The sequence below is a fragment of the Buteo buteo genome, chromosome 26 (assembly GCF_964188355.1).
Source record: "Buteo buteo chromosome 26, bButBut1.hap1.1, whole genome shotgun sequence".
In the NCBI taxonomy this organism is placed as follows: Eukaryota; Metazoa; Chordata; class Aves; order Accipitriformes; family Accipitridae; genus Buteo; species Buteo buteo.
The window spans coordinates 2,134,767-2,159,979 of NC_134196.1; the positions used below are offsets into that span (position 1 = coordinate 2,134,767).

At 43.4% G+C, this 25,213-nt stretch overlaps 1 protein-coding gene across 2 annotated transcripts; it reads right to left on the minus strand.

The window, feature by feature from the left end:
- Window positions 1–23,291, minus strand: SLC17A8 (solute carrier family 17 member 8). Of its 2 annotated transcripts, XM_075057795.1 has the most exons (12): window positions 22,568–23,291; window positions 15,346–15,598; window positions 14,024–14,142; window positions 11,329–11,443; window positions 10,771–10,858; window positions 7,916–8,002; window positions 6,962–7,101; window positions 5,240–5,389; window positions 3,501–3,633; window positions 2,760–2,870; window positions 1,281–1,408; window positions 1–659 (listed from the first exon to the last, which is right to left on the minus strand). In XM_075057795.1, exons 1-12 carry the CDS (start codon window positions 22,708–22,710, stop codon window positions 321–323), a joined length of 1,806 nt encoding a protein of 601 aa, XP_074913896.1. In that variant the 5' UTR covers window positions 22,711–23,291; the 3' UTR covers window positions 1–320. The 2 variants fall into 2 exon arrangements, with proteins under 2 accessions (XP_074913896.1, XP_074913897.1); XM_075057796.1 differs by lacking the exon at window positions 5,240–5,389.
- Window positions 23,292–25,213: the final 1,922 nt, after the last annotated feature.

Here is a 25,213-nt window from a genome sequence, read left to right on the forward strand (position 1 = left end):
TGAGGGCACTCCTTGCTCCTACAGTCGCAGGTTTGCACCAGGCAGGAGCCCTGCCAGGGCTCGTCATCTCCTAACGAGGGCAGGAGCTCCTCTGGGGAGATACAATGGCTGAGCAAGGGTTTAGTATCACTTCTCCCAGTCCCAGTGTTGTTAGCCCTCTTCCTTGCTATTGGAAGGGAACTACCACCCCTTGTATCTAGCCGCCTGGCCAGATGTTACACGATTGAATAAGAAAATAAATATGGATACCAGATGATTTGGGCAGCTAGGCAGAAGGGGGGATGGGAGTAGCTGCTGTACGAAACTTACAATTTCAAGTATTATGACAAATCTTGAAAATTTCCATTTTCATAACAGTAAGAAGTCTGTTCTTCCATGTCTTGAGTTCCTTGCTTTTGCTTTCTCCATTCCCTTCTCTGTACTTCACTGTTTTGACTGGTAGCACCGTACATTTTCTTTGGACTTACAAAAGTTTCATTGTTCATCTCTGTTTCTTCAGCTAGTTCATCCTGATCAATTATGCCACATTTCTCTTCATTGAGGTTTTCAGGGTCAGCCCATTCCTGCTTCTCCCCAGAAGCAAAGATAGCGTAGAATATCACTCCACTGTAATGCACCAGGGCTGCGATCAGAAAGACATTTTGCCATTCTTCCCGGGTCTGAAAGAACGGTGCAGGTCTCATTAAGTTTGCAGTGAAAAGAAATATTGCTCTCTTAATTAGACCATAAATTAGCACATATTGAACAATGACTGTGATCACTGTTTGATTCCTGATGTTACAGATAGAACAATTTATGAGTCATTGTGAAGATTTTTTTTTTTTTCATAACAGCTAAGAAGAGAAAACATGGGATTTTTTTTTTTTCCTCACAGTGAAGTTTCTCTCTTGGATGTGAAATGTTCATGGAGTTGGAAATGCAGGGATTTCTCTAACAACTAATTTAATTTTATTGTAGATCAGTGATTGGTTAGGAACCCTACCAAGGATGCATTGTAGAGGACTTTTCCAAGTCCTATAAGCATTACCCAGTAGTATGGACATATTACAGAAACCCAGCCTCAGGTTGTATAAAATAATATCTCCCTACACAGATAATTAGTTTATAATAGCTGAGAATCTGGCCCCTGTGATATTGTAAAAGTGAACGTTTAAAACAAACAACAACAGAAAACAGCTGCAGAGATCGATAATGAAATGGAGTTCCCGGGAAGCTTCGAAATGTCTTAACTTTTGTTGCATTACCTAATCCTTTTCCTAGAAAACATGGAGAAAAGTTACCTTATGTTTCGTCATTGCACCCACGATGAGCGGGCACACCATGCCCGACAGCGTCCCCACGCCGTTGGAGATCCCCATCAGGATGCTGGCGTAACGCGGGGCTATGTCCAAGTGATTCACATTGAATCCTACAGCAAATGAGAGGCAACGGTCAACATACGGCTTTGTGCTACCGGGCCAACGGGGCTTTCACCAGCCATTCTGGCTGAAGAAGCCTGAAAAAGGTAGGAAACCCCATTACCAAATATATGAGAAAGAAGGGTAGTATTTTCTTGGTGATAAAGATCGAAGATATGTTGCAATGGTTTATTCTTTTTCAAAACCTCTTTTTTCCCCACCTATGGGGATCATGTTGTATAGAAAATACAGTTTGATTTGGCCTCGTTTAAAGTATCTATGCTTCCCATCTTGTCAGACTGAAACAATGCACTCAGCAAACATTTTTTATTGAGGGATGAATGCCTCACGTTTGTCAAATGTCTGATATATTTTTATTTAGGTAGCAGTGGTTTTTAATAGTCATTTTCCAGTACTTTAAATAGCAGTTTAACAACATGATAAAAAACCAGAACATAAACCAGTAGGAAAAATAATTACCCTTACTGTAGCATATCTTCTGGGTACATATTTTATTAAGACATAAAAACAAATAGTAAAAATCAGCTCAGATAATTATCTTGCTTTAGGTAATGAAAATTAGTCATCTAAGCTACGGATGATGACAAGAAAGGATGATGAATTCCAAGTCCCTGGGATTAAATACAGTAAAAGTTGAGTACTGGGAAAATCCTGCAATAAAAATTGATTGATAGAAATGGCCTGCTATGCAAACACCTCGTAACTGAGCAGCAAAACTACTTCCCGTCTGCATAATCCTGAAACAACTGAAAACCAGCAGTTACTTTACTGGTCAATTTTGCTCAACAGATCCATCTTCTTGGCAGTCTGCTAGCTGATGGCCTTCCATCTTCATAACAAAAGGGGGTTTTTTTAATAATGATGGTACTGGTGGAGCTACAAAAATCAGTGTGAGGTTGGTGAGACCCATGGAAGTGTTAGAAACGGCTGTTCTGGAGCAGGGTTGTTATAGGACACAACAGGGAGAGGACTGACCTAAAAATCAGAAGCTGACAACTGGGAGCGGGTTTGCAACTGATAGCCTTTGAGAAACTATTTGTTCCAGAGTAAGTCTCTCTCTCCTTTTAGGAAAGAAGGAAAGGTGGCTGCCACTGTGAAAGTATATTAGGAAATAACAGCACAAAGCTGATGTAAGCTGGAATCAATAGAGCAGGTTCTTTCACAGCTTCATGTCCTATGTGCAACACGTTTCACAGATACTGAAGAAAATCATTTCTGATATGGGAAGAAGTAGGGAATACGAGCAATGAGAATAATAGAAGCGATGACAGTAACAACAGTGAGGATAATAACATCACTTTTATCACTAATAGTAAAACCAATAATAAGATTAATTCTTACCTGAAATTGCAAAGCCACTGAAGCCTACTGCTAACACCAGAAAGGAAATAGCCACACCTTTCGTATGAGAATAACCAACCACCAAAAGCAAGGTTGCTTCCATCCCAAAGCCTTCAAAGGAAACACAGGGGAATAAATTACATTTAAATTACTACTGGTCATAGAGATACTAATAAGGTCTAGCCAGAATAGCAACTTAAAATGAGACAAAATTCTTTCGTATTTTACAGTTATTCTTGAGCATACTTGGCAGCTTTGTTGATTCACAGAAATATTTGAATATTTATTGTTTGAGAATGTACTTTTTTCTCCTCATTGCTGTGTAAATGACCCAAGCAGTTGGTGAAGTTAACTCACTGAGCAGTACAGGGAAACAAGGAGAAAGTGACTCTGTGCAAAGCGCTGAAAAATTCACAAATGTGATAGGGAAAGGAGAAAAAGCACCACAGTATGTGGTTAGCTTTGTCTGTATGAAATTGCAGGATGAGGCCTGTTTCATCAGTTCTGGGCCAGTTCTTATTACCATATTATTATGTATACCATGAGGACATCTAACATGAGGTTATGTATTCCATGAGGACATCTCACACCAGCTCTCCTTTAAATGTTTCAGATTAACCAGCTGCAGATGCAATCTAGAGTAATTTGTCTCTTGTTACAATTAAACATGGACCAAACTATGGTATCTGCATCAGCTGCAGCACACAACTGAAATACCGTATTTTCAGAATCCAATAGTACCTCCACAATTCATGACCTTCCTTACAGTGGTAGTGGTTAAAATCTTCCTGCTCCGTAGGAAGTCGGCTAGCTGCCCTCCAATGGGTACGATGATTGTCATGACCATGTGAGGAACTGCCGACAAAAGGCCGACCTGCAATTAGACAAATGAGCGCTAACTGCTCGTGTCTTCCCTCAAGATTTAGGGGGAAGAGAACAGGAACCATACCTTGTCTTCAACTCTTCCCACTCCCCACCCCCCGCCATCGGACATCATTTTATCCTGAATCCTCGTGTGGGAGGATTTCAGAGCTTTCCTCCAACAGAACCTGCAACAAAGCCCTGGGTGACCATAGGATGGAGACTCCACAACCTCTCTTGTCAACCTGTGCCCGTGCTCAGTCACCCTCAGAGTAAAAAAGTGTTTCAGATGGGACCTCCTGTGTTTCAGAACGTGCCCGTTGCCTCTGGTCCTGTCACTGGGCACTACTGAGAAGAGCCCAGCTCTGTCTTCTTTGCACCCTCCCTTCAGGTATTTGTATACGTTGTTGAGATCTGCCCGGAGCCTTCTCTTCTCCAGGCTGAACAGTCCCAGCCCTCAGACTTTCCTCATAGGAACTGGAGAGGCTCTAGTTCTTTAATCATCTTTGAGGACCTTCATTGGACTTTCTCCACTATGTCCATTTCTCTCTGGTACTAGGGAGCCCAGAACTGGATACAGTACTCCAGGTATGGCCTCGTCACTGCTGTGTAGAGGGGAAAGATCACCTTCCTCTACCTGCTGGCAATATTTTGCCTAACGCAGCGCAGGATACCATTCGCCTGCTTTACCGCAAGGGCGCATTGCCGGCTCGTGTTCAACCTGGTGTCCACCAGGACCCCCAGGTCCTTTTCTGCAAAGCTACTTTCCAGCTGGGTGGCCTTCCAGCATGCAGCGGTGCATGGGCTTGCTCCATTCCTCAAGTTCAATTCCTCAAGTTACATTGACACTGAGTCAGTTTTACATTCGTTTTTTACTAGTGAGGTGCACAGAGGTGCAACTCTAGCATTTATGAAAGGCAATTCAGAATAAACCGACCTATTTTGTCTTAATACCCCTGTTCCTCAACTCCGTGCTGCGCTTGGCCATTCAGAGCGTCATTGCTACCACGACAGCATTCCAGAACCTGGGCATGCTGGTGCTCCCAGACCACACAGATAATGATGTTGCTCGTTATCAGTTTGCAGGATTACACTTGCTTGAAAATAATTTACCATATAGCAAGTAGCCCTTCTAAAGGAATGTTGGGAAAACTGTTCTGGAACAAATATTCTGGAGTCCTTATTCATCCTCTGAAGAGGGAGTGTAACAATACTGGCTTTAATGAAATGGCAGTGGCAGGGAATATCAATCCATAAAGAATTTGACCCCTCATTGTCAATCAAATAAAAAAAAAAAAAAAAAGGATAAAAATTACCTGGCAAGTAATGCTAAACTGCCAGCACTAAACAAAATGTGCATTTCTATTTACTTACCTTGTGTTTTTCGTGATATATGTTTTTTTTAATCAGCTCTTTCCCAAAACAACTTTTCAGTTCTTTCCTTTTGCTAATAATTTGATGCAGGCAAGCTTTTATTTCTAGCAGATCACCAGAAGTATGTTATCCCAACTACTGTGAATAATCTACTGTGATGACTCCAGAGAGATCTGGGGATCTTCAAGCACTCTGGATCTCCTAGGGTAAGGTCTGAAGGTCACTGCTTCATCTCAGACATTTACCTTGCTTATTGCAAACCCAAAGACTTCTTCAAAGTAAGCAGGCTGACTTATAAGGAGCAAATAGAAGGTCCAGCTTCTGCAGAAGTTTGCCACAATGATTGCATAAACTGGCATTGAAGTAAAGAATCTCTTCCAGGGAGTACTAAATTTCTAGGAAAAAAATATTGAAGATATTTTTGAGTAGGCAGAAGGCAGGATAAAGAGCCCAGTATCTTTTAGTATCAGAACTATCCAGTACATTACATCCAATTTACACTGCAAGTCACTTAAAATGCAAGTGACAGATATCTCCTGGATTAGTGGCAAAAGACAAGTAAAGAAACTTTCTTAGAATAGTTAGGATTTTTAGGATGACTACTGTACTCTTATTGCTCTACTTGCTGAAATTACACAAGGTCTTCTGGAATCCTGCTACTGGGATAATAAGATCAATAACAGAATCAAAGAAAACTAGAGAAAACCGTGTGTAACTCCCCACTTTTTGGCATGATGCAGTTTGAGACATTCCACTGAAAGGATTGTGACGAAAGGATTATCCAAGCTAAGGAATATGTGGTAGCGCAGCACCAGGTATCTACCTGCTTCAACCCAATTCATTTCATTCAGCAAAAAAAGTCTGGGGCAGAGGATTTAATTTCTATAATTTGCTTTTGGCATTTCCAGTGTCTATTTATGCCTCAATACTCCATACAGCAGGAACAAAAACCAATTCAGAGCCCTATTCACTTATAATAGAATTCAAATCAGAAGCTGAAATATGTAACTATGGCAATATACATTGACATTCTCCTTTCTTTTTTTAAATGGTAGTTGCGTTCTATGGGCAACCGTACGCCTGTGGTCGTGTGTGAACACGTGGTGGTGGTGGCAGTGTCCTCTGCAGTAAAACCACTGTACAGCAAGGGGAAAACCGTCATCTGGAACGTGTGTGTGTGTCTCCAGCCACGACCTGAGTGACTTCAGCCAAACTTCAGGAGTATGCCCCAAAGGAGAGTCTGGTACTTTATACTCTCAGCAAGGGTATTACACAAAATGCGTAGAGAAAAGAGTTCGGAGTTATTTTGCTCCAGAATGTTTTAGAGTAAAATCCAAGAAGGAACACTTTATCAAGAAACAGCTTTGTTTTTCACCACTAGCAAAAATGAGTTATCTGAGGAAATGGAGAGAAGTTTGGTGGGAAAATAGGTTTTAGCTTTGAGTTTCCAGGATCTTCCAGGATCCTCTCAGAGAGAGGAGAGAAGTCCTAGAACAGTGAGCTGAGCTGCTGTGAGAGTGAGCAGGGCAGAAACCCTGTCCTTAAGCTTTCAGAATTCCAATCATCCTTAATAAGAGCTCAAAAGGCAGCTGGATAATTTAACATCTGCAGCCAGCTTCTTATTTAGCCATTTCCGTTAATATTTTTTAGAACAAACATGACAGTAACTCAAGAGCAGGAGATCAGGGCGCGGTGTTTCCCCTCTCTGCCCACTCCTTTCCCTCCCCAGCTTAGGGAGGATCTATAAGCCAAGAGCTGAAACAGCACTATGTGTTTTCCTCGCAGCTGAACTCATCCTGTCCAGCTGCGTGAGCCTGGTCCTGTAATTTTCATAAAAGGAAAAGCCCCCAAACATCAACAGCAAATAGTTCTGCTGCTCTTAAGTGGCTAATAGTATCCATCCAGTCATAGGCTCATCTTGTGCAAAGTGCTCACAAATCATAACCAGAAAAGCCTTTTTTACTTACACTTGCACTAGCTAGGCTGGCTCCTTCTCCGATACTTGTTTCTATATATATCTTTTCTTCGTTGGTTATTGTTGGATGTGCAGCAGGGCTCTCATAGGCATGAAGCAGCCAGAACATGTACCAAACAATCCCAAACATTCCTGCAGAGGCAGGAAAAGCAAATCTCGGTTTTAAAAGCCAGTAAAGCCACACTTCAGTATCTTCAGGCCTTGAAGTTTGTTTCAAGAGCCAGTTAAACCAAATCTGTGCAGAAAATATGCCCAGGGAAGTAAGAAAATAGGATAACTAACTCGGTGTGTGTTGTATGCCTGCTTGCAAAGCACTCGAGCATGTTGTCACTTGTATGACAAGATACTCACGGGGCAGTGAAAAGGCAGAAGCAGTTTTATGTGTTTCCAGAGAAAACAGAGAATACCCATCGTAACTGGGTTGCTGATGTGCGAGGCCGGGTTTGAGACAGCCCCGTCGTGTGCCAGCGGGGGAAGCGCGAGGCATCCCAGCACAGCCACTGGGTCGTACCCCTGCGACGAGACCGCTTTGCGGCGCATTTACCGGGGGTGGGCAGCGTGGGGCAGGGGTCTCAGGGCAGAAGGTTTCGGAGGCGCTCAGCTCCCCGTCAGCAGCACATGCTGCAGCATTCGCTGTCAGCGTGCCCTCCGGGACACGCATCGCGTGAGCGTTCGTGTACAGAGCAACCTTTGCAACTGCATCCAGCCCTGGCACTGGGAGACCATGGGCGGTAGCCTGGTCGTTATAATTTTAAAACATTTTACAACAGATGATTGCAAAATAAAAGCTTTCAGAAGCTGCAATAAGTAGGGAATGCATTGGAATACCCATTTGCAACATCTTCATTCCCCCAAACAACTTTGATCCATACTGGTTATACAAGTTTAACAAAACCGCTGGCAGTACCAGTCTAGTCACAGAGATCCTTTACGTTAAGCAACTCACCATAAATATAGAAGACTGATGACCATCCTATATACTGTACCAGCACACCTGCCAGTGGCATGGCCACCACCGCACCTGCATAAGACCCTGAGGAGAAAAGAGGATTAAGAAAACACGTCAGCTACGATAGGCGAGCCCAGCTTCCAGTGCAGATGATCCAGGCAGGTGCTCATGGGGGCAGAACTGGAGGGACACCTCTGGCTGATGGGCACCATGATTTCTTGTGAACGTGGGCAATGGGATGGCAACTGTAAAATTTGGCTTGGGGTGGTGGGAAGGACTGGCCCTCACTGGTCTCATTTTGCAGCTAGAAGGGCTGAGCCCTGTAGCTAAATGGGATTGGCAAAGCTGGAACTGATGGTAAACCACCGCGCAGGCTGTACGCACTGAAGTGGGGAATCCCTCCTAACCCTGTGGGTTGTGAGGTGAGCTCCAGAGAAGCTAATGGCCCAACTTTCAGAAGCCTTCTTGGTGTCCAGAAATCCTGATGGTTGCAGATATGCTGGGAGGGTCTTGTTGTGGCTCTCGCCCCGTGATCCCACAAGTGCTGGTAGCAAAGAGGGTGTTCAGACCAACCCTGAGTCTGTTTAATCATGTTTAGTTCGTATCAGCAGCATGAGCAAACAGCCAGAAAAAAATAGGTGAAAGTTGACAGGGAAAAAAAGGATAAGAAAGTGGTCTGTGCCAAGGTTACTGATTAGGAAATATATAATACTGGTGAAATATATTTCCAAGTGACTTGTAGAAAGAGATGAGCATTTAAGTGCTTGGAAAAGAATTTCCATGAAGGCCCTACAGAGAATTCGTGCGATCTGGACATTTGGGTTCAGTGCAAGACGGTGCCAGTGGCTTCAAATGCAAGAAGTGTTGCTTTGAATTATTCTAGGAAATGACATACTTTTGTAGTTTTGAGAGTATAATATACTTTGTTAACGAACATTTGGTAATGCTCCACTCATTAGCAAATACTTCTCTGCAATGGTTCACGGTGACTGTTCTCCCTCATCTCTCTGTAATTCATTTTTCCTACAGCAATAGCAAAGCCCCAGGCAAGAATACAGTCAGAGAAACCAGGAACCTTGTTAACATGGGGTTTCCTAATTTTGCCACTGTTCCTGTGCACCTTTCAAATGCAAGAATCAGCAATTTGTAGCCACTAAAATAGGTGCTGCGTTGCAAGATGGATCTTTCTCTACCTGGTGCTAGGATTTCAAGGAGAGAGCATTGAGGGTGGAGGGGCTTCTCTTTCGGCCTGTTCTACAGAAAATGGAAACACCTAAATCACTAAATCCTGGAGTCATCTGTAGTAAAAATAAAATTCCCATGATATGAAAAGCTGCTTTTTTTCTCTTATTTCACTCCTCCTTTTACCCTTTTTCTCATATTTTAGAGTTGTATTTTCCCTAGACTTTCAGTTCCACTGCTGATGAACAGACTTTTTTCTTCTCTGACTTGTACATTTTCTATGAATATTCTCTCTTACAAGCATTCATCTTCAGCTGGCTTTACCCCACCACCTGCATTTATTTTCATTGTGTTCTCTTCCACCTTTCCCAATTACTTACTTTTCAAAGCCCTATTATTTCTGATTTTTCTCCAGTATTATTAGAATCCACTCACCATTCCAATTTCCCTGTTACAAATGGGAAGGGACACCCCAAATACAGATGATGAGGGTGTCTTAGAGGGAAAGTGAAGTAACAAGAAGTGCCGTTTCCTTCACTGCCAACACAGCACATTTGAAATTACAGCAGAACTATTCCTGCCCTGTACTCTTCATATCTGGACTTTTTAGGTAAAAAGACAGAGGGACTACGTTTGAATTATGCCTTACCATCCTGACATTTAACCACCTACCCAAATCCAGCCTGGAGCTGGTAAGGAGATACTAACATTCACCATTTTCCCTGGAATTAGCAGCTAACTGAAGATTGCAGGGTCACCAAAAGAAGATGAAGACTTTAGGTAGGAGAGGGTATGAGGAGGACACAGCTCCGACTAGACCTGGGAAAAGGCCAGACAGGTCTGACACTCACAGTAGTCTTTTCTGGCAAGAAACTGTGGTATCACAGAGTGACCTGTGGCAAAACCTGCTACCTGGAAGATGGAATTAGAAGACTTTTTTTTTTCTTCTTTTCATTAGCGTGTCTGTAAGCAAAAAGAGGGTATCTTCCTTGAAGCACAAGATGTAAAACCTCAGTATTTTTCCTGCTTCATAACAAGGTTTAAGGCTCTTGCCAGAGGCTAGAAACATTCCAAAAGCAATGAGAAAGTTTGATTTCTCCCATCTTTCCACTGGGTTCCTGTCCCCAAAGTCTTCTGAAATTTCCCCAAGCCAGCTGTCAGCACTGGAAGGGGAACCAGAGAAGAGAGCAAAGTACAAGCCTGCTCCTAACTCAAACCAGTGGGGCAGAACAGCCAGTGGCAGCAAGTTACATCACCTCCGCTGCACTGTATTGAGCAGCCAGCCTGAAGTATTCAAGTCCTTTTAAGATAATTTTTTTAAGTGCGTGCTTGCTTAGAAGGGTCAATTCAATACGTATAACAAATGGAATCCCTAAGGATGTAGCAAATGGAAAAAAAAAAAAAGGTGTGATTTCTCTCACGTGACACCTCTAGACCCATTTCAGTTTACTCTGAGAGCCATTCTGAGGGTTGGCTTTCAACAATAAAATGGTGACCTATTAAACAAAAAGACTCTCAGGTTCCTGAGCTCGGAGTACAAGCCCAGTGGGTATGTGGGCAGGCACAGCAAAGGGCAGAGGCTTTGCATTTCTCTTTTAAATCACGAAACGAATAAAATACACCTAATAGGAATATGTACTTACATAAACTGTATAAGCCCATGAACTTACCGCAGAACGATGTGGTGGCCAACCTGCTTCTCTCCAGCGGAGGAGCCCACTTACTCCACATCCCATGGCAGGCTGGGTAGGTGACACCCTGGCAGACATGTCACACATCATATGAATTACTTTCACGGCATTCCTGCTCCGAGCAGTTGCTGATACTGTCTAACCTGTCTAGCTGTTTGTCACCGCGGAATGATGTAGGAAGGGTTAGGTAAGCTGGGAAGAGCTCTGTTGTTTGGGTATGAAGATGTCAAACTAATTTGGATAATCACTTCAATGGTAACGTGTTCTGGGGTAAAAATGCTGTTTGGTACATGCAGAGGATGGCAAAAGTAAACCAAAATAGATCGAACTGCAACACCAGAAACCTAAACTTTTTACTTTTCAAGTAAACCTTAAAATATAAACTGGTATGATTAATAAATTGTCACCCTAAATATGAGTAACAAGTAAAAATGTAGATTGATCAGAAACCTTGACCAAAAGATCTCATGATTTTTTAGAGCCAAACCTCTAAGAACAAATGATGTATGAAAGGACCAAAATGGTGAGTGCTCCTACCTCCACCAGACCTTGCAGAATCCTTACAAACATCACACAGCCGTAATGCACTCTGGCAGCAGAAGGGATAAACATGTTCAGTGTAGATGTTAGAAAGATAGCTGCTCCAAATACCCTATGGAAAAAAGTAACATGAAAGGGAATATAATTTTTGTCTACTTTTCAGAAGTGATGCTGTTCTTGGGTACAGTCGCAGAGACAGTGTCAGGTGCCACAATCTCACCAACACAAATACTTGTAAAGTCCTCTTATTGCCAAAAGGGGATAAATTCCTATATGGTCAATACATTTTCTTCTCTGAATGGAAAACAAGTTTTTTACATACTTAAACAAAGGTGCTGGATTTTTCTTTGTATCAGCGGAATAGATACAGGTGTTGGTACTGGAGGCTAAGCTGTTTGTATGAGTCCTGACCTGAGAGAAGCAGTCCTATTCTGGGAAGTACTTAAATTCTGTTCTGTCAGTAGGGTTTAACTTCAGTCAGTTACAGTCTGGTTTAAATGCCTCTCTGAACATGTTGGTTAGTCCCACTTGCTGCTGCTATCATGTATAACAGGGCTGCTTAAGGTCAACTCCTTTCCAACATCACTTCTCTAAATAACAGCTACACGTGTCCTTTGTGACTATAACATAGAAGGGGCATTTCTACAAGACAACTTCTGTGAAAAACATGATATAAACATTTTGTTACCCTGCTTGGGAAGAGCGCTTGCTGCAGGTGGGCACAAGTCAGTCAAAGCTCTAAATGCACCTGGGGCCCAGCACCTTTGGGAAATCATTCGCAGCCTCCCAGATGTCAGCACCCATCAGAGAAACAGGCAGCAGAAACCTCGGTGTGGGGGTAAGGGATCCAAGCAGCATCCCTGAAGGTCCAGGCTGCTCAGAGGCGCTGGGGCAGCACTCAAACCGCGTCTGCCCCACTCACCGCAGTCTGCCGGAGCTTTTCACCGCGTGGACACGGGTTTTCCTATGTTTAACCGAAAAGTGGCGCGCACCTACTGCCCTGTGTCAGTAATAAACAACGGTGACGCTAGAGATGAATCTACCCAAGCTGAAATTGAGTGGGTAAACAAGGAATAAAGGAAAAACATGGAGTTAGCCAGACCTGTGAATCCTATTACTGCAAACAGAAATTCTCTTTGAGCTCAGCTTTTGGGATATTGCTGTTCCTCAGCAAATTCTACTCCTAAACCCAGTTAGGGTAGTCTAACCTACAGTGTGATGTTGTAATATAGCATTAGATTGAGTCTGAAACTCTCCTGGGGACAGAAATACAGCTTTCTGTGCACTTGCACAACACATACCTAAGGAAATATTCTGCTGACAGAATACATTGAGTTACAGTGTAAATGGAGTTGATTTTACTGTTGCAAGAAAATTAAGGAAACAAAAGCCAAACTAATAATATGCTGAATTATTCAGCCAACAGCGTGCACATCTGTGTTTTGAGGCCCTTCTGCTGCAAAAGCTGGTGGCAAGACTAGAAAGGCTGGGGAAATAATTAAGCTTAGCTAATTTGTTTGGCTTATTCAGGAGATGGAAAAATACTCTGCTTAGGCACTTTTCTGTGGTAAAGAAATGAATAATTGAGGATGTTAGTAGTGTTGAAGAATCAGTGTAAATTGAACTCTGAGTAACTTTTGGTTACAGAGGGGAGCTGGGACTGAACTTCTGGGCAATACTATGGGATGACTCTGTCCTGGAGTCATTTCTGTCAGGGCATATGGGTGGGAAGAACGCCCAGGAAGCCTTGTAACCCCTAGAGCTCTTTGCAGAATGCAGAGAGCAAAGTACTTTGATTTGGGGCAAAACACTATGTAACCGGTCTTAAAGACCTTTTCCAATTCTGAAAGCATTTGTAGATAAGTCATGTCTTGTTTGCAGAGAATGAAATGAGTACCAACCATCTCTTTTATCTGAAGATCCCAAGCGCCCTTAACATGCACATCTCATGATCTCATTCACAACCAGCTGTCTTCAGACAATCTGCCTCTCTCTTTTGGAACATGTCCAAAACCAAAGTTAGCTTTGGCAAAATTAACTAGTTTTCTTACTCTCATTTCCAAAAGCAGTTGAATTTAAAAAAATTCACAAACACAATGAGCATAGAAGAAATCTGTACAGATGTTCAGAGTTCACCAAACAGAAATCATGAGGCTCTATTAGAAATTCTAGGCAATCCTAATGACAGTCAGTACTGTATGCAGCCATTGCGAGGATATCTGTGTGCATGAGGATGGATTTGCGTCTTCAGAACATAAACAGTTCTGTAATTCCTACGTGCCCAGCTTCAGACCATAGGGAATTTTTAAAGGAGGAAGGTAAAATTTTGTTGGAAAATTCTTGTTTGGTGTTAAGTTGAGCTAAAAAGCACTAAGGCAACTTCTGAAAGACAAATGCTGCAATTATTGTCTGAAGCATTAGGTGTGATTTTTCCTAACACTCTCCAGAAAGCATTATTGTTTAAAGAAATGTGTAAATATTTGAGGTAAACAAGCTAAATTGGAAGAATCAGCAATAGACCCATAATGGAAATCTGGTCCCATTTTTGGTTATAGGCATAAATACTGCACGTTCACTTTCAGATGTGTGTTCCTGAAACACATTAATTCACTGTTTCAGTAGTCATCATTTAAACAGTGTAAAACAGTCATCAGGCTGTAAAGCTTAATTTTTTTGATTATTGTTTTCTTACCTGTTAGCAGCCAATTTGTTTGAGATGAACCCTCCTGGAATTTGTGTCACGATGTAACCCCAGAAAAAAGAGCCATGAATGAGTCCCACCGTCTCTGGATCCCAGTTGAATTGGGCTTTCTGTAAAGGAAACAGAAAAAAAAATGCTGTAAGACAAAGCATACTCATTGTAAGATAACCGCTGTTTGGAAGTCATACAGAAGTCACCCCATCCTCCAAATCAAAGCAACCTCTTTACGCTGGCTGGTGTTGCTGAGCTTGAACACCCCCCCCAGTTAAGGCAAAAGGATATCAGATTCCCACGTGAGATTACTGCTTTTGCTCTTGGCTTTCGGTCAGGTGGATAGGAGGGAGAAAGGTTTCAGCCAGAAGGCAGCTAATGCTGGACCTTCATCTTTGCCACTTGTCACTGCCTCCCCTCGGGCTGCTTAGTCCTGAAACCTTTGTTTCCAAGCCTGCTCAGCGTTATAACAAGGACGCGATGCCTTTCAATGGACATATCCATTTCCCCAAGATTGCTTGGTTTCCCTAAGGTTGGTTAGGTCCTTTGGGTTGATCAGGTTCCCGGTCAGGCTTATCCATGGTATCCACACAAATTAGGTAACACTAGCTAACTGACTAGTTTATCTTTTATTAAAAGTGATGCCAGTTGTAGGGCTGGATTTGGATACAGAAGGACTGGGGAAACTAAGGTATGCATTGAACCTGCAGTTCCCTGCGTGCTTTGTTAAAGGTTTGTAGGCATCTGCTGCAAACCACAGGCCATCTACTGCAAATTTGAAAATAGCTTGGCACCTACCTCTGAATACCTCTAGACAGCAATCCACATTGTCAATAATGTGTAAAAACCTGTTGCCTTATTGCCAGTGACTACTTCAAGGTCTTGAAAGTCATCTACTGATCTGAATAGAGCGAGTGCAGCGCTACATACAGCAATTAATAATTCCTTCTGTAGCAGCATCAGAGCGCACTTCCCTGAGAGATAGTAAATAGTAAAAGCTTCTGCCACTGCAAAAAAAATCAGTCTATAACCGAAAGATCAGTGACCTGATAGACATGCCAGCCAATTCAGTTCTCATTTCTGCTGCTTACATTCTCTATGACCTTGCAAATCATCAGATCTTACAGATTTTCAACGTGACTTTGTCACCTAAATAGGAATAAAGCACCTACACGTCTGTGTGAATGGAGACTCACATGTCTCCCTCCCTCAGTTTTTGATCTAAGTATACGCATTATTTTTTGATCTGCGTATACGCATTACTTTTTGATGATTTTGCAACGAGGTCTGCTCGGAACAGTGAAAGGAGGACGTTTTCTCACCTGCAGCTCTGGTTTGCCATTAACATAAACCGTGTTATTGTTCACCATTTCCACGATGGCAACACCCAGGTTGCACCTAATTCCGAAGGAGATGCAGAAGCCCAGGCCGCTCATTATGGCGATGATGTAGCGCTTGGGCAGCCCGCAGCAGTAGCAGTCGCAGGGTGCCAGCTTGCGGGGGCTTGCCAGCACGGGCCGCCCCTCCGCCGTCAGCTCGATGTGATCCTCCTCGACGTTGGTGCCATCGATTTTCCTAAACGGAAAGAGAAAATGAAAACGCCTCATCGTCTCAGTAAAATTTGCTGAAATGTAGATGGGCGGGTACGTGCTCCAGTCGGCTGCTAAATCATCTTCTCGCAAGGCGGTTGTCTCTTGGTGGTGTGATGAGTTAATGCGGGGCAGGCTTTGAAAGGTTAACATAGATGACACTTTATCGTGAACGACCTCTGAAGTTTGTAAATCCGAGCTACCTAGCCGGACAACTAGCTGGAAGAACGTTCACAGGCTATTCATGAGCATAATTATGTGAGCTAAATTGAGCTCTGTTGTGATAAATTCTGCTGGTTGTTAGGAAAATATACATACGAGGAAATTAATCGTAATTTCTAATTAGATCCACTAAGCAAAGCTGGCAGTGGGTTTCAAGAAAAGGGCAAATACAGCACAAAGCATGGTTTTGCTCAAAGCGAACCCCTGAAACTCCTATTGTCAAACGTGTTGCCCTTTCTGTAAAACACTTAATGCGAAATGAGGTCTGAAGGAAGACGGCGACTTTCCGCGCTGTAGATTCACCATTCCTCAGCAGCGGAGGCTGAAAGGGCTTTGCCTGGGATCAAACGTGGTGTGGCAATGGGAGCGCGGTTGGGAGGAACTGGGAGGGAAGGTGCCAGGGATGGAGGCTCTCCCAAATACTCGGGATGGGAGCAAATGGTACCCAGCCATTTCAGCCTGCGAGAGGTTGCCCATCAGCTACCAACTAACACGGGAGAGCAGCAGCTCCTCCAGCTTTGCGTACTCAGCCTTTCCTTTTCTCACAAGCACCCTGGCTGAGAGATTCACATTAAACAAAATGGCACTTCTATGTAATCTGGAACTGCGTGATAGTGCAATTAAAAATTAATCTGGTCTCCCAATCTGATTGGAGCTATTAACGTCCCCATGGACGCTGCAGGACCAAGGGATGTCTCTGGTAGGAAAGGGGAGGCGAGAAATAACTGAACACGCACCTCTGGACTGGAGCTAAATACGTCCTTTCCTAACATGAACTTCCCATGCATTTGTTTTAAATGCAGAATACAGGGTTTCTGACATGCTGAGATTTAAGTACATGCTTAGCTGTGAATACATAACTAGCTCGCTGAACACTACCCACGAGCTTAAAGTTAATTGTTTACTAAGGGAGACCTCAATCAGCAGCTCCATTAGGAAGCCGTTCAGTTTTGGCATTGCTCTGAAGCAGCGAGCTCAGGATCCAGCTCCTTTTGTGCCTGCCATGGAGTTACTCTCAGTACTGCGAAAATATGAACAGTTACTTGATCTAAAGGAAGCCCAGCTTGCCATGTAAGATGATGAAATGACTTTGTTCACTCTTTTCTGATAAGGACTAACTTATTTCCTTCTTTCACACATCTGGCTGAGTGTATTTGAAATCTAATGCACTTTGGTTTTCTGTACAAAAATCGGCTATAAAGAAATGTTGACAGAACATACATGGATGGGCCACACCTGGCTGATCTACACAGTAGCTGGTTGGGACTTTGGGGAGAACAGTGTTGGTTTAATCACAGCTTTCTCCAGTTGCTCTAAATCTAACATATTACCCATAATCTAACAGATAGCACTCTATACTAAAGGTTTTGCAAATACAGGTGGTAAGTATGGCTTCCTGGGGTGCTTCCAGTGGACTTAAATATATCTTTCCACTATGAAGTTTCACCTAAAAATCTCAGCACTTCTAGGCCTTAGAGCTACAGGCTAACTGGTGCGTCATTTACTATATTATTCCTTTTACATTGCCATTACTTCAGCCTTAGTCTTAGCAAAAAGAAAAAAAGTATGTGACAGTCCATCAGCTCATATTTCCAAAAAACACTAGAGTCAGAGTGTTTTGGGCCAGAAGGGAACTCCCGGGATTATTTGATTTAATCCCTTGCTCAAATCAGTGCTAACTGCAAAGTTAGATCATTAGCCCATTGTCAGGCTGGAGGGAAGACTTTGCATTAAAGCAAGGTAAAACAGGAAATGTGATATTTCTGTGGTCTTATTGAAGGTGATTGAGATCTTATGATTCACTGGCAGGGAAACAGCATTTGTTAGTGAAATGAGAGTACAGAGAATAATGCAGTCAGGCACTTTAAAAAGAAGACACCGTACATTCCATGCTCTGTGTGCTAATATAGGTAGGTGTAAACGGAATAAAATATCAAAAATAAAGACCTCAGGAAGTGAAAAGACAATTGACTAATTATTTTTTAGGACTGTTGTCATCTCAAAAGAGTTATTAACAAACCAAAAGAGGTAATTTAATTGTCTTCCTCTAACATAATCTAAGATATTGATTGAATTAAATCAAAGCACAATTTCTCAAATTTTTATACCTTTACCAGGCTCTCTATTTATAATAGAGACATTAGGCTTTAATTGGTGCATTACTTTGGGCAGCTGGCAAAGATTAGACACATCATGCAACGCCAAAACATCTGTTCTGATCTGGACATTTTCAGCTGGCTGTCAATTCAGATAGGCATGAAAACATCCGTCTGCTCCAAATTCACTGTTCAAAGTGGTGAGCCAGGACTAGCGCTGTGGGCCAACGTTGCCTCTGCAGAGAAATTAATTGTTTTGCTATTGTACTCACCCCCCCACTAATAAAAGCAAGTTGAGGACTGATCCATGACCCCAAACCCACACAGTATATTTCATACCCCCAAAGCTTAATGTTAACCCCTCTTTAGCAGATTTGTCTTGCAGAAAACTGTTTTGCAATAGCAGTCCAAAAATGGGGCCGGGATGAAGCATTAGCAGTGCAGACATTGACAGAGCCAGTGTCTGACCTAGCTTTTTGGCTTTATTTTATTGACCAGGTACATAATGAAGATATGGCAACTCCATGAAAGATGAGAAATATATCTTCCAATTGATCTATATATTTTGGTAGCGCCACTAAAAATTTTCACTTGTTGTACACCAATGATTTAGAAGAAAACTGCTTCGGAGCCAGTGCTCTCCTCTAATTATCTGACTAACCCAGGAGAGCATTTTGCAGCACAGGAAATGTTCAGTCCTTACATCGATCTGTTTCCTTTTTTTCAGCAAGCATACAACACTTGGCAAGTAAGAAGAGCTAAGCTATTTGAGGATATCTGCATCCATGTTCTGTGCCCAAATATCATAATATCTGTATGCAAAATTTCTGTTCTTTGTTGAATGACTAGTCTGGCATATACAGAATTTTGGAAGAACGAAAGAAATTTCCAAAGTTCCTACCACTAATAAATAAAATCCCTAGAACACATATACATTCAACAATCTGTACTTATGGGATTTTAGCGTAGGAAACAGTTATTTCTTGAAATGATAAAGTAGGTGGGCTAGAATCACACCATTTCATTTGATTTGATTAAAAACACATAGATTTTACAATAACAGGCAAATGTTAATACTTGCCACATGTTAGAGCACATCCTTGAACGACTTTTACCAGATAATTACAGTCTTTCACAGGCAGCTGCAGCACAATCATACGCAGCGTTCAAACCTCACACCTACAAATCCAGCATCAGTCATCACACGCAACAATTACTGACGACCCTGCCGTAACTTCGGAAACCTACACAATGACTATGGAAAAATCAGATGCAATCTTCTAGAATCTCATTAACTCTCTAGGGATTTGCCCAGGTGATAATTTTCCCTACCAAACCCTGCCACTGGTGCATCAGTACAAAATCCCAGTACGGGCAGGCAATACCCTCTTAAGTCGCCCAGTGCGTGGGACCTCTCTGCCTGTTTTTTGCGTGGCGTTTGCGTGAAACCCGTGGCGTGTCTCAGACGTATGTGTGATGGGACTGTGTCTCACAGGGCTGCGCTCCCGGGCGGCCTCGCAGGTTCTCCTCGGCACAGCGCCGGTGCACGGGAGGGGACGGGATGCCCCGTGGGTGCTGGAGCACTAACACGGTTGTACCTGAGTCTGGACACCCCATGTTGCGTTCAGAGCACTGCCGGGTCTGCGGGACACTAAACTCTCCGGATTTGTGTGCAAAAGAAAAAATTGAGAGGGCCAAGTCTGTGATCCAGCAGAGGAGCCCTGTCCAATGCAAGGGTGCATCACCCAGATTGAAGTTGCAGCTTTTAGCAGTTTAGGCTGGCTAATTCATCAGGGGACATCAGACTACATACAGCAGCTGTGTGACATGGCCCTTATGACTTTTCACATTAACAGTGACGTTTTTGAATTGTGAACCCACTTAGTCACTTCCCACTTCATCATTAAGCTCACAGTTGCCATTAGCTGGCCCCAAACTCCTGAAATCCTCAGAGCAGGCAGAGCCTGAGATTCTTCTTCAGTTCATGAATTTTTCTTTGACTGCACTAAGTTCACAAATTTTTCTTTGACTGCACTAACTTCACAGAAGCCCCCAAGTGTTTGTGCCTGCGGAAAAGCTTTCTTTTCTGGGAAACTTCTAAGGCTTGCAGAGCACCAGCTCTAATATCCATTCACCCACTTCTTGAATCCTCTAAATTTATTTTTTTTTTTTGGCTGCCTCACTGTATTTAATTAATCAAGAGCAAACCCCATTTTGCATTAAAAAAATATTTTTGTACAAAACGTCTAAAACATTTCCTAAAACGTCTTCTAAGTCCTCCCAAATGAAACCGCTGGCAACAGCCTAAAGGACGGACGCCTCTCGGGTCTCACCACTTCAGTCCCTTGCCTCCCTTCCAGGATCCAGCTCCTGTGGGCAGACTCTTGTTTTGTAGCACCCACAAAATAATTTGAGGTTGCTACACACCTGCGAGGAGGCAGTAAGTTGCTTTCTGCAGCTAAAACTCCTTGTGCTTTAGCACCTGAACTTGTCTGCGGCCGATGGCTCTGGAGCAGCCGGCGTTGCCGGACACTGACTTCTGGATGTGCTCTGCTGTTTGTGAGACAGGGAAAATGTGGTAGGAAGGCAAAGACTCGCCATATTTACCAAAGCTAAAGGGTATTTTTCAACCCACTTTGCTAGTTTGGATCCCACATCAACACACAGCAGTCAGTGAAATCACACTTGGCGACCTAATCTAAATGCACATTAATATAATTAATCACCTATCAAATGCTAGGAGAGAAACCAAATTCTTTGCTGATTTACACCATATTAAGGCCAATTGGATTGGATGAAGAGCAAAGTCGAGGTTGCAGCTGGTATATATACTTATATACCATCACGTAAAAAAGGAAGCGTACGCTCCCATTTGTAGGCTAAACTGTAAAGAATGAAGTTCAAGTTAAAAATATGCATGTTTCATTCCTTACAGACACCTTCAAATATGACTGCATATTTCCTAAGAGACTGCCCAGCTTGCAGCAATTCTTACTTCGATCTGATTGCAGACGTAGTAAAAGAACTTTTATTGTTTGGATTATTTCCTCCACTGGCTAGTATATCTAAGAAAGGCACTGGTATACGTATGTTTAAAACAGAAAATAATTAAGTCCAGCAAACTTTCTTGTATCTCAACTCAGATTCGGTCTGGTTTGATTCAGTAGCAATGTTGCTGAAGTTGGATGCCAATACTATCAATCAGCTGTGTAGGAACCAGCATGACATCCTTGATACACAGCTACAAGAGAAGAGTAATCTGGATAATTTAAAGTTTGCATACCTTTTCCACACAGCAAACCCAATGTACTGCTGCATCACATACTCACTAATTACAAACCCTACGTGTATTTGGCCAAATTGGCCAGCAGAGCCCACAGCAAAGAGAATTTATGATTGAATAAATGACTTAACGTGATGTTTTAAAAGTAAAATGGAATCCCTGGAATTACTGTAGTGTATCATAAAGGTAAAAAAAAGCAAAATGTCTGACTTCAACTATAACACTGTAAATGAAGAAAAGTTAAGTTGAAACTGTGTGGAACACACACTCTGTTCACATGGTACAGAAATAGTGTAACTGGCAATCTACCAATTCATATTAGCAACTTCTTTAAAAGTGTACATGCTTATTTTCCTGTATATACATGCTGTAGTATAATCCATGTAAATTATTATACATTTTCTTGTGATCAAAGGCATGTTCAGATGTGCCAAGTACTACAGCTCAAAACCAGCATTCCCCAAAGAAGGTAAAGGGATGGATATGAAAGCAAATACAATTCAATCACTAAAAATACATTCAGTTAAAATGTTGGCCTGATCCGTACAAAGATTTTAAACACTTCACATCAAGCATGCAAGAAATGCCACTGAACCCTCTGGCTCTCATCTACTGATTAGACAAATAAATGTTGTCAGTGGCCATTACTAATAGAAATAATCTTCCATTTAAATGAGAACTCTCCTTCCCTTTATGAAACGGGTCATTTGTTACATCGTCTTTTCATGTCTCAAAGAATAAAAATCTTTCAGTTTGTTGTTTTGTAAACTGTCAATTAAGATAAAAATCTTTAACCTTTTTTTCTCTTTTTGCTAGCGAACAGCTGCTTCTCCCTGTTCTAATTTGTTGGTCTCAGTAAACACACACATACACATCTCTACTGAATACATTTTTTCTTACTGATTCGGAGCAAGATTTTCAAAAAAGCCCCTGTAATTTAGGAACATTAAGTCTAATTTCAAGAGTGGCATCATTTGAGAGTGTTAATTCCCATTAAATCACCAGTTTTTCTCATGGAAGCTAAACCACAGAATTATTCACACTTAATTATTTAAGAGTTTTTTAATTAAAACACTTTTTCATGCTCTTTGGAATATTAGAACACTATTTTATAACTTGTTTTCACCTTTTTTTTGTCTAATATAAATATTCTATCATCTATAGTCACTTGCTGATGTAACAGTGCTCCTTTTACACCTTCTGTCTTACAGCAAGGGGTGTCTCACTATCTGAACTCAGATAATAGTTTCGCAACTCTAAATTCTGTTTTGTGTTTATACATTTTTCTATACTTTGTTTCTCTTTAATAAATGGAACCAATGGACCTGTCTGGGAATTTCCTGTTGGATTTTACCTTCTCAGTTTCCCCAGCGAGTCACTAACGGTGTTCTTCACCTCTTCCTTCCCCGGGTTAAAAAATCTTTCCTTCAGCGAACCGAACCCTTTGAAAGGCATTTTGTCTTTCTTCTTCAGGAAATCCCTTGTGTTAACAAGCATTCACTTCTGCTGGCATAGCTCCCGATGCCAGACTGGGGAGCCTGCGCCGGTCCCCTCGGTGACCTCCGCAATAACAACCAGTTGCTCAAGAAAGGCGCATGGAAGACAAAATAAAAAAAATTAAAAAAAAAAAAATCAAAGCAGATCTTCCAAAGCCAGAAAGTCAGTGGAGAACAGCTCTGGAGCGAGCCCCCCCGGGAAGCGCTCAGGCATTTGGCGATGCACTTGCAGCAGCTCCGCCGAGCATCCGCGCCGGGTCGGGGACCCCACCGGGGCAGCTGGTGCCGGGCTGGGGGGGCTGCGGCGGGTCGGGGTCCCCGGGCAGGACACGGCTGCTTCTTCCAGCGACCAACCTCAGGCTGGCTGGCTGGGGCTCATCCTCGGAGCCTTCCTCCCTCCCTCCCTCCCTCCCTCCCTCCCAGATCCCGTGCGAGGTGGTGCTATAGTAACGGACACAATACCTGTCCTCAAGCCACTCCATTAATAAGACCTCCTCTATGGCAAGGGCAAGAAGTTTATTAAACATTTACGAGTCTTTTCTGCAGGGAGGGAATTATTGCAAGCTACAGTTCCCATTCACTAAGTACCCCCCCCCCCCATGAGCCCCCCTACCCCAGTGAACCTGCTGGTTTGAACCCAGAGCCGCCTTCCCCAGCCTGGTCATTTATTATTGATGGTCCCGGGCCCCGACAGACACAGAGGTGCATTGGTGCGATGCCGTTTGAATAAGCAATGAAAGACCGGCTATAAATTAAATGCATCGGATTTTTGAAACAGAAAGTGGCTGAAAGAGGTGAACCAGTCCAACTCGTGATGACAACACACTTTTCCTGGCTTGGCGGAAAGTATTTAATGAAAACACTCGTGGAAATGCAGCCTGCCAGTACTCTCGTCAAGCCTGCGCGTTGGCTGGAGTCAAATGAAGAAATTCTGCTTTTGGCAAGGCCTCAGTTACTGGGTTTGGGTTGTGGAGGACGAGGAAATAAAAAAAAAAAAAAAAGCAGCCCCATTTCATATTAGTTTTGGGCTCCTGTCAGCCCTTCCCTGTTCCCTGGGCAGAGGGGAAGGCAGAAACCTTCCAGTTTGTTAGAAAAATGGAGAGCTTTGCGTTTCCCACGTTCCCTTTGCTCTCCCAAGGGCAGTTAAATCTCAGTGCCTGTCAGAGCACCACCAGCACCAGCACCACCAGCATCACCAGCACCAGCACCACCAGCAGAAGAACTGGTTTTCCCTGGAAAGTCCCAGCTGCGAGGTGCTGTGCGGAGGGCAGGAGGGACCCTCGAACCCCGGCTCCCGCTCTGCCCCCAGCCCCCCTCCTGCCCTACGCTTGTCCTTACCCTCCCAGGCACGGGGGTCACGTTTTTCCCCCCTCAATTGTGTTCAGAGCGTGGTCTGCCCAGACTCTGCTGAGAGAGAGAAGGGGAAAGGAACACAAGAAAGCAATTCCTCCAGAGAAACAAAGCAGATGGGAGTCGATTTCCCTTACAGACCCCTCATTTGGGTGTTTGAACGGAGCGAGGAGGATTGAGGGGGATGTAAATCTGGGCCAAAGCAGGGCAAGGGCTAGCCCTCCCTCCATCCCTCCCCTGGCTCCTTGCATGGGCCAGCAGTCTCTGGGTTTTAGATGCCTCCGTAATGCACATACCAAATGTCTGGATTGTCCCAGCTCCGCTACAAGGAAGAGAATATTGGAGAAAACGCTTCTTCACAGTTAGGTGAGGCAGGCAAGCAGCCTGCACCAAAATCCTTTATTCCCGGTATAAAGAGGAGAGAAGGAGGGAGAGAAGGAGGGAGAGAAGGAGGGAGAGAAGGAGGGAGAGAAGGAGGGAGAGAAGGAGGGAGAGAAGGAGGGAGAGAAGGAGGGAGAGAAGGAGGGAGAGAAGGAGGGAGAGAAGGAGGGAGAGAAGGAGGGAGAGAAGGAGGGAGAGAAGGAGGGAGAGAAGGAGGGAGAGAAGGAGGGAGAGAAGGAGGGAGAGAAGGAGGGAGAGAAGGAGGGAGAGAAGGAGGGAGAGAAGGAGGGAGAGAAGGAGGGAGAGAAGGAGGGAGAGGGACAGGAGGGGAATATTTGGGAGCTGAGGAAGTTTTGCTTGGCTGGAGTCTCTTTTGTTGCAGAACTGGTTACAGGTTCTTTCTCATCTTTGAATAATTCACATGCTGTAGAGCGCTGTTGGAAAACTCCAGGCTCAACCCAGCTCCCCCCCCGGTTTGTTCCAGCAGACAGTTCTCCCACAGCGAGCCGTAAGTGCGGGGCCGGCCAGCTCCCAGCACTACGGACCCGTATACCTGTAGCAGGGCTTCTCTGGGTGTATTTCTGTCTAGTTGGGTTGACCAGCGACTGCTCTCACTGCCGACCCAAAGACCGCCCGGTAAACCCTCCCTGCAGCACGCCTTGCTGCCCTGGGAGCAGCTTTTAGGGATGTATACACGTAGAAGTATACAAGGAAATTGTCTTCCATTTAAACAAATGCGTATTTGCTAGCATTTGGGATAGTTTCCTGAATGC